Source organism: Chlamydotis macqueenii, chromosome 18 (assembly GCF_036417535.1).
Source record: "Chlamydotis macqueenii isolate bChlMac1 chromosome 18, bChlMac1.mat, whole genome shotgun sequence".
In the NCBI taxonomy this organism is placed as follows: Eukaryota; Metazoa; Chordata; class Aves; order Otidiformes; family Otididae; genus Chlamydotis; species Chlamydotis macqueenii.
Genome location: NC_141573.1, coordinates 10,424,695 through 10,434,845, shown reverse-complemented (window position 1 = coordinate 10,434,845; position 10,151 = coordinate 10,424,695). Strand labels below are relative to the sequence as shown.

Sequence of the window (10,151 nt, the reverse complement as noted above, 5' to 3'; positions counted from 1 at the left end):
CTCCTCTTCTCCAGGCTGAACATCCCCAGCTCTCTCAGCCTGTCCTCATAGGAGAGGTGCTCCAGCTTTCTTACATCTTCATGGCCTCCTCTGGACCCTCTCCAACTGGTCCATGTCCTTCTGATGTTGGGGGCTCCAGAACTGGACACAGTACTGCAGGTGGGGTCTCACCAGAGCAGAGTAGAGGGGCAGAATCCCCTCCCTTGACCTGCTGGCCACGCTCCTCTTGATGCAGCCCAGGATGTGGTTGGCTTTCTGGGCCATTTCTTCTGTTACATACTACAACTGGGCCCCCAAAAAGCAAATACAGTGGGGCTTCAGCTGACCGAGGCAGAATTGCGCCAACCTCCAGCTTCCCCCATGGCATCTTACTAAACTACCCAACAGTCACAGTTCTGAAATGATCTGCAAAGGTTACCACAATAACAGCAGGATGCCATCTTATTTGTTTTGCACTTGGCTTTTAGAGTTCCCTATCTGAAAGTACATCAAGTCTCTGTGGAGCTCTAACATCAATGCCACATTCTATGAAGCAAGGAAAATATAATATTTTTACAGTTGGTCTTTAAATCATTTTCTGACAACAAATCAATCTTACAAGAAGCCTTGTTGGTGTTATGATTAAGAGAAGGAGAGATTTTGAGATTAAAGTATAATAATAGTTTGCTGTCTCCACAAATCTGCCCTTTTGTATATCAAACTATTGCATTCTGCTGCTGAGATCTAATTAAGCCCCACCAATCAGATTTATGATAGCACTAATAGGAAAAAAGGATCACATAATGCTGTTAATACATGCTCTATAATTAACATTAATGGGAGTCGTGTGGTTAATGCCCCTTGCATCACCCTGAAAACGGACCTGGAGGTGCAGTGTTTACTTTACAAACTGCAGAGAAGCGGCAACAGTTACTAAGCAATCACCCATCCCAGCAATTAGCAAAAAAAAGTTAGAGATGCTTCAGGAATCGCTCTGCCCCACAGTGGTGCTTGACCTTGGACAGGAGATGAGTCTTCTGCACCCCTCTGCGTGGCCCTGTGACGTTGGTACCTGGGCTCTTACCAACCAGACTGCGGGAGCCGAGCAGGGACAGCATCCTTCAGTATCTTGTGGAGCCAGCTTCTGCAGACCCAAACCTTTGGAAACGAGACCCAAAGCCTGTGGAGCCATTTTAGGCTGAAATACAACTCTGACATTTGGATACTTGCGTCCAATAAAATTCCCCAGTTGTTTTTTTTCTTTCTAGGAGTAGCTTTAGTGGTTAAACTCAAATGGGTATGTCACATTCCCTGTGCCCTAAATCATCATTATTGTTTCACAAGGAGGTATTGCTCTGTCTTGAGGCCTGTGGATAACATTTTCCTTAATTAGAAAAGTAGTGTTTTACCCCCTCTCTCCAGGGGTGCAATTTATTACCCAAGTGAAAGGCACTGAAAATCACTAAACATTAAATCTCAGCCCTGACACTGAACACTTGGCTACCTCAGCCTTTTCCTCCCTGACCCAAACTGCCCTAAACCCACCCAACCGTTCCGGCCCTCTGTGTAACTATTGTTTGTGCTTGCTACGGGATGTTTATTTTATTTTTGCAGGTGTAAATCTAAGTTGAGGCCAAATCTGTGGAAGTTACAAAAACTAGAGATGCAAACAGGAACTCCAAAGTGATATATGCTGAGTGATGAGGGCCTGGAGTAAAACAGGATATTAATTGCAAGAAACGTGAAGTCCTAATTTTTCCCCAGCTCCCCAAATAGAAAGAGAGTGGAAATAAATGCTTCAAAGTAGGATATTCTTGGTGAATTAGAGTGAGTGTTTTCATTTTATCTTCCTAATAATGATTTAAGATTACTTTTGCATGAATTTAAGCACCATAAAGAAATGAAAGCCTGGGAGGAAGATGGTTCTGGGGAAGATTTCCATGTTAAAATATTGAGAATGATTTCCAAAAGCATTTAAGTGACTTATAGCCTACATCTCCTGAACTTAAACTCTTAAGAGAAAACACTTTGAAGGTGCCTGGGGGTGCAATTACGCTTTACAGCTTGAGCAGTCCTAACTATTCCCTTCCGTTTTTGTTCAAGACCCTGTCCTCCACGCCTTGCACCAGCTTTCAGCTTACCAGACCGTACGGAGGGTGAGTTCAAATGGTTAAACCAGAAAAATAAGCATTTTTTTTCCTTCAGGTTAGCAAGCTGAGGCAGCTTAGCAAAGGATCCAGCCCCCCCCAGAACTTGTATGAGGGGAGGAGGAGATGACAGCTGGCTCAGCTCTTCACCCTGACCCCCTGCAATGCCTAACTTCACCCAAGGGGTAGAGAAATCAAATTTTCATTTTCAAGTATTACTTTAGGAACTAAATATAGATTTTTTATTTTTTTATTTTTTTTACCAAGCCTTTGGCTCTTTAAAGCTCAGGTCCTTTTGGGAACAGGTCTCCATCTCCTCAAGAATTAATTTATTTTTTATTAGACCTCTCTTGTTCGCTTTACAAGCATCACGCGCTCTCCCCACGAACTCCTGTCACGGACACCACGTCAAGCCTGTAACCCTTAACGGAAAATGAGCCCAGGGATGCGGGTTGGGGGAACCGCAGCCAGTGCCCCGAACAGGCGGCTGCGGGGATGCCCCAGGCAGGGCTCTGCGCCGCTTCCTCAGGGGAATGGGGTCTGGAGGCCCCAAACCCGACCTGAGCGCCTTTATCTGTTATTCCACCCCCAAACCCGAAAGGCAGGTTATGTATCGTTTACAGGTGAGGCTCGGTGCCCTCGCTCTGCAGGACCCACGCCTCCCCCACCGCACCGCACCGCACCGCCTCTCCACGCACACCCCAGCCGCCCGGGTCGCGCAGCCCTTCCCCCCGCTCCTGCAAAACCACGGGAGCCCGCGGGCTCGGCCCCGGCTCCGCCGGCTCGGGAACGGAGTCCGCGGCCCCTGTGTGCGGGACAGCGCCGGCCCGGCCCCGCCCGCCTCACCCCGAGACCCGCATCTCCCGGCGGGAAGGGCCGACCCGGAAGGCGTTTAGCGGTCATGCCGGGCAAGATGGCGGCGCCCATGCGGTGAGGGGAGAGGGCGGCGGGAGCGGCGCTGCGGCCATGAGCGCCGCCCGCCGCTGCAGCCCGCCCCGGGCGCTGGCAGGTACCGCGGGGCGGCGAGGCCCCGGCGGGGTCTGGGGGCGGAGAGGGGCCGCGACCGGTGTCTGTGCGGGGCCGGAGGGGCGGGCCGGGCAGGGCCGGGGCGACCCGACCCCGGGGCTGTGAGTGGCACCTGGGGCTGTTCTGTACAGCAATGGACAGAGCTGTGTGTCTCTGTACACGTCCCCCTGCGTGGGGACACAGGTGTGGTGTTACAGAGCGGTGTCCTCTTGGTGCGTTTGCTGCCCTATGTCAGCTGCTTCCTCTCAGTGCTGCTTGTGCCATTTTGCCAAGGTAGTTTTATTTATGGCATGTAGAGATAGTCATGGAAGAAGTGACTGAAGATGCCTCTCTGGGGAGCTCAGAGAGGAAGAAAACCCCCAAACCCCCAAACCATCAGGGCAAGCCTGCGCTTCCCGTTCTTTCCCCTGGAGCTTGCAGACATGTTCCTTCCCACCCAAGCAGCCCTGGTTCCCGTTTGTTGGGGTGTCGGTGTCACAGCTGTAGACATGATACTCTGAATTAGAAGCAAACTCAGTGGCAGAGAAGGAACTGGAATCTAATGTTCTCTTTTTTTTTTTTTTTAAGTAGGATTATTTATCTGGCATCTGAAGAGCGCTGGAATACGGCATGTACCATGCCAGTTTGTGCATCTGTGCCATGTAGCCAATGACAGACTGATTACATTTCAGTACTTTACCTTTCTCAAACGAATGGTAAGTCAAGGAGCATATTTATCCCATATTTCTCATTCTTTAATTCATTTTATCCCATGTGATGAGTCAAAAAGGAGACTAGTTGATAAAAATATTTTTCTTATCAGTGAAGCTCAGGCAATTCCAAGTGTCTCCTTTTCTATATTGCGTCGGGGCTAAGCGCTTGGCATCTAAAAGATTTGAGGTTGGAGGGAACCTGCTGTATCGAGGACAGTGCTTTGTGCTGCAGTGTGTCCTCTGCTTGACGGGCGGCTTTCCATGCCTTTGAAGTTGGGTGATCATCTCCTGTTGAAAAACACAAAATGAAATGATTTCTAAAGTTATTGTTTATTAAAATACTAATAAGAAAGTGAAATCTTGGCTAGTAGTCATACAAGTGGTAGATAGAAGTCACTTGTGGAGGTAGCGTGTTCTGACTGAAGAGTTAATCAGTCAATTTGAATCAAAACTCCTGAGCTCGTTAGCTTAATAGGTTATACTCTATAGTGTGCTCTTAGTTTTAAGTTTTAAAAGAGCTGTAATTATCATCCAAACTCTAGAAATTGTATCGTCTTCTTTGAGTGGCTGTATTACATGTAGGAGGATGGACATATTTTGCTCTTCCCTGAGTTGTGTCCTGTTTGTTGTACTTTGGAGCTATATCCATGAAATTTGAGTAAGACAGTGTTAGAGCAAATGACTGCTTTGACCACGAGAAGTGTGTACATCTGTTGGTATTTTTGGAGCTTCAGTTCTGTGTGAAGTAAGAGACAAGGGTTCTCTTCCATGCTTCTGGGGATCACCAGCACTTCTCAAATTATTTTTTTTTTTTTTTTTTTTTCCCTATTGATTTGATCCATATTCACATCCCTCATTCAGAATTTCAGATCTCTCTTCTTTAATTATGATTGTTAACATGTGCTTTAAACCATGACGAGCTGAAAGCTCCGTCTTTCTATGCCTGTTGCTTGTATCTGAAATATATAGAATGTTTTGGGAAAGAAAATAGAAAGGTAGGAGAAGCTAAATGCTCTTTTTCTTACTTTGTGTTTTATTCTTTAAGAGCTCTATAAGAGAGGCAATTGTGAGTTGAAAAGCTGCCTTTTTAGTATCTTGTCCAACTTAAGAAACTGTTTTGCACATAAATGTTTGAAATTCAGGTTAGCACAATCATTTCATCATAGGAAGTAATTCTCCTAACAAAAATATAGCAATAACGTTGGTGTTAGTAATAACCTGCAATGGACAGGAACATCTTAATTATTCCTCTTAATGTTTCTCATTCTCCTTAGTATGTAACACAATACAACAAAGACCTCAGCCAACGAGCAAAACCGAAGTCAGATTCAGTTGCATCTCCTTTTCGTGAGTTTCAGCAATTGGATCAAGAAAAAAAGGTTATAAAGATTAGACCAATTTCACCTGTTCATCAACCTTTGTCTGAGACAACAAGAGGAAATGAGTTGAGAGAAACGAAGTCAGCTGCAGAAACCGAAGAGGCAGTCACACCAGTAAGAGCAGAATCCAAAGAAGATAGGCAATGGAAAGAAATGAAGCTACGACTGGATGATTTGCCAGGAATTTTGGCACGCTTGTCCAAAATTAAGCTTACAGGTACTGCTGGTCATTTTTTTCACTTCTGTACATCCTGCTCAGAGTTCTTTAGCGTATTACTGGTACTGTAGGTTTTTGTGTGATAGTTCTTGTTTTACTAATGCAAAATATCTGGGCCGGTTCCATCAAACATGTACAGGGAAAAATTGTTTTATGGAAGCATTTAACAGTTTTCCCATTCAGTTTGTTCAAAAACAGTAAGGAGGAGCTTGCATTGTATCATCAGGTAGCTTTTGGGAATCATGAGCAAGTGCTAGTACAGGAAATACAGTGAAACTGGATTAGGAAGTGAATTTACAGACATTGTATTAGGTATTTACAAGCATTGCCTAAGTTTACCAATACTCAGTCTTATTTGTTTGCCTTTCACTTTAGTACTGCTTATTATTGAATTAGTATTAAAAGTACTAACAAATGATAACCTGAATAATTTCATAGCTTATAAAGAAAAATGTGTGACCCAGTAAATCTTCTAAAATAAGGTATAATTCACTTTTCTAGTCAATGACAGTGTCGTAGCTTCAAACCAGGGGTTTGTTAAGCAATTGCCTTGTAGCCTGACTACATTTTCCCTTATTCTAATAATAATACAGAACAGCTATAAATTACTTCTTTGCCAATAGGTAGTGCTGCATATACTTTTATGTCTAAGGAAACTAATGATCTGCCCAAAGCCTTACATCTTGTCTGTATCAGGACTAACAACAGAAATAGGATTTCCTAAGTCCCTACTGTGGAGCTCTCTCCAGTGGGTGAAATAAATTCTTGATAGTAAAACTGTTGTTCTTTGCCGTAACAATTTATTACAATAAAAATCCTGAATTCAGTTTACTTTTGGAAACTTTTTGTCGTGTAATATATACATTTTCATTGTTTGTTTTTCTATGGAAAAATTATACCGGCCACATACAGTGTAGAATGGTCATTTAATTTTTTCTGTAATAAAAAGCCTGATAGTTCTCAGGGTTGATGAGGCATCTCATATTTTGGACTTGGCAAAACTGATCTTGTCTGTATGTCCTAATGTTCTTACTCATTATTTCTAAAAAAACTCAAGGCATTCGTTTTGTGGTGGTAAAGAGTTGGGTTAATAGACTTGAGGGATGAAAAGCAAGTCTTTTGATACTTTACCTTCTCACTTTTACACATTAGCCTTGTTAACGTAAAATTTAGGTATATAAAACTTACTTGCACATTCAGCAGTTATCAGGGTTAGTGTACTTCAGTTTTGCAACAGCTTTGTGGCACATACAGCCTCAACTATTGCATCTTCTTTCTTCCTGCTCCATATAGGTCTTGCCTTTTTCTCCCCCACACAATTCAGTTTTAGTAATGCTTTGTTTCTGCCGGGCCGACCGTGGATAACTTAAGTGCTGTATGAACAATTACCTCTTCTGGTGTATTTTTGACGAGGTGATTTTGTTTAAATGGCCTTTAATGTGAAATTGAAAGCCGGCTAGTTATTGAAGTAGCATTAAATTTTAAAAAATCTCAGTAGATTCAGAAATTAAGAGTTAAAATGCAATGTTTAAGTGACCACCTTAAAAAGGAGAGGGAGGGAATGAACTGGTTTTGCTGATATTCCTTATAGGTAAGCTCAGTGTTAGTACCACATCAGAGTGTTACTGGTGCTCTTCAAAACGGGAGTTTCAAGAACTACATCAAGGTGGAAGAGTGTCTTATTCTGGAGAAAATAATTTTATGTGATATTTTGGTTGTGTGGCATCAATTTTGCTGACAAACTTTTCAACAGTTTCTAGTAGGCTCATGTTTTAAGTGCAAAAGGCAATACTGACAGGCAAGAAAGTACCGCGCTGGCTTTAAACTAGGGTGTTCTTGAGACTTGGAGAAGGCAATGTTACAGAATTCCATTAGCTTCAGAATTGCCCGTTTTGTGAGAGTCTGCCTTTTGAGATGCGCTGTTCTTGATCCAAGGTATGCATAGTAAACTTTGTACCTGTTGAGAAGGTATAGAGATATAGAAAAAACCTTAATCTCTGTGGGAAGATTTTATTGGGAAGTATAAAAGAGTAAGTTGGATGAAGAGTGACTGGTAGGAAGGGAGTTGTGTTGTCAGTCTTTATTGGTCATAGGGTAGCATAGGAGATGGGAACAGGAAAAATATTGGGTGTAGTGTGCGGAGCAAGGAAATAGAATTAGCTTTTTTCCAACTTGTGTAATCATTTAGACAAATTATATGTTCTGTAAAGAATATGGTGGTGTAGTTCTTTGATTTTATTTTTTTTTTAAAGACAAATAAATTCTGAGGTCAGTTTTTAAGTTACAAATTACAACTCAATTCCTTTCACCCATGAAGTTCTGATAGATCTCATATCCTGTGTGGTTTTTTTGGCAGACTCTTTATTTATACTTTTCAGGGTATGAAATAACAAAAAAACAAACTCTGCATTATGCTAAAATGGGACTTCCTTATGACCTTTTCTTTTTCTGCTGCTGAAGTAAAGAGACTGTTTGTTTGTATTGTGAACTGTAATTCACCTTTGAAAGGAAATGAGTTTAGCTATTACCATTCCCTCCTGCTTCATGTAAACTGCAGCTCTGGTGACTCTGCCATTAGAAGCTCTGCCTTGCCAACAGGAAAAGATTTTTGTTTGTATTCATTTGCCATAGAAAACAATTAGGGAACTTTTAATTGCTTGTTGCATAATCTACCTTTTGGGGATCAATTTCCATGCTTTCCCTTCACTGAGGTGCTCTGTGCTGTCTGCTGGCTGAACAGCTGTATCTTACCATCCCGGCACACGGAAAACTAACGCGTCTGTCTATAAGTTTTCAGAATTGTAAATGTCATTGTTTTCAGCTTTATCCTAAAGTTTATGTGTAACTGAAAGCAGGAAAGAGACATGTGAAGGTATGGTAATAGGAGGGAATTCTAATAATTTACAATGCAAACACGTTAAGAATTCCAGGTTGTCTTATCTTCTTCAAGTTAACTTCAAGTTTACATTTAAGTAATATTTTCGCCGGTGTTCACAGATGAAAACTAAGATGAGCTATATGCAAAACCACAGGAAAATTATACTTTAGTTTTTAATTTAGGGGAAGTGTTATGAAGGCGCAATATAAAAAGTGCTGAGTATTCCCATTAGATATTTCTTTATGGTTTGGAGCATTTTCTCATTGTTGGTCCTATAGTAAAGGATGTCTTGTATGTTGGTCTTTTGGTGAAGACATCCAGCTAGATGTATAGCATCTTACATAGCACCTGTCTGTATCAGCGCGGGTCAGATGTAAGCTTAACTGCTACTTTCTAAACAGCTGTAGAATTTTTACTCTGACTTGCAAGCTCATTGTGGAAGACGCTGTGTCTTTAGTGTATCTCTCTGCTGTGCCTGGAAGAGTTGAGCCCTGACTCCAGGCTACCGTAACACCGATCTCCTTCAGAAAGTTGTACTGCAGCCCATATGTTTCAAACATTTATCTACCTTTCCTTTATCCTATGTTTTAATGTACTACAGTTAACATTATTCTTTGTGTTCACAAGCATATTAATTTGTCTAAAGATTCTTTTTTTTTATTCACAATTGTGTATTAACTGGTTGTTATTTACAGAGAGATCATATGCAGAGTCACAGTCCCTCCCCCACAGTCTTTGTGTTCTTTTACAGCATCTCATTGCAAAGCAGTTTTACCTTCCAGCTCTTAAAAGGTGTTTTAGAGTTTTGGTAGTATTTTCTTCAAGGTATATTTAATAGTCAATCCATTAAAGCATGGTGAACGTTGCTTTTCTGTCCTGATTACTGAAGACTTCGTTTCAGATTTCACCAGAGCGGCTTCTGCACTTGGTATCTTGCTTTGGTTCAGTGTGTGCAGTATCCACGCAGAATCACAGGGACCTCAAAGGAACACTTCTAATCTATTTTTCCATTAAGCCAGGATCACCTTTAGGTGTATCGTCCCTGACTTGATCTTGCTTTGTCCATTCCTAAAATCAGCTAGTGAAGATACAGCTTCCCTGGGCAGTCTGCAGCAGTGCCTCACTGCTGAAAAGTGTCTGTGTCTCTAGCAGAAACTCTCCTTTGCTTCACTTTAAGTACGTTACTATTTCTACAAACACTAAGAAGTCTGGAAACCTTCTCAAAGTAAGCTTGTGTTTTGCTGTGTTTCTCTCATTGAGGATATCAGATGTTGTTTGGTTCTATCTAGCTTTCAGAGAATTCAACCCAGTATCCTACTAACATTATGTAAGAAGAGTCAAGAGTAAATTATCTCTGGTTTTGTCATGATCTATACGTTAGAGCTAGAATAGGCCACCCTGAGGTGTTTACATCTACATAAAACTGGATTAATTAATCATCTTTATTAAAGTCATTCGAGGGTGTACTGCGGTCAGATCGGGATCAAACCCATTGTGCTTCTTCCCCATCGAAGCGTAATGTGCATGTTATGGTTGGAATCAGAAGACTGATGTGACCAAATCTCTGAGAAGGCCCACAAATTTGTTTGATGTTTGTTTTTAAGGTAAAGATATACATATAATTTTGAGGCCATCTGATCACTAGTAGCTCCTTCCACAGGAAGGAGGATGCAGATGTTTTCCAGTCAGATGCCAAAATTATTTTAAAAGACAGAATTGGAAGTATCTATGCTGTAGTTTTCAAGTCTTATTTTAAAATACATGAATCTTGTCACGGAGAAAACATGTGAAAGGGAAACAGGGAAAGTTCTGGCTTGACATAGTGGGGGGAAA

The 10,151-nt window shown here is 41.9% G+C and overlaps 1 protein-coding gene across 1 annotated transcript in view; it reads left to right on the top strand.

The window, feature by feature from the left end:
* Positions 1-3,026: 3,026 nt before the first annotated feature.
* COX10 (cytochrome c oxidase assembly factor heme A:farnesyltransferase COX10) overlaps positions 3,027-10,151 on the top strand; it is a 102,806-nt gene continuing 95,681 nt past the window's right edge. Inside the window, exons 1-3 of the mRNA XM_086762274.1 lie at positions 3,027-3,135; positions 3,723-3,847; positions 5,119-5,440. Coding sequence (XP_086618400.1) covers positions 3,093-3,135; positions 3,723-3,847; positions 5,119-5,440 — 490 coding nt within the window. The 5' untranslated portion in view covers positions 3,027-3,092. The remainder of the gene's footprint in view (positions 3,136-3,722; positions 3,848-5,118; positions 5,441-10,151) is intronic.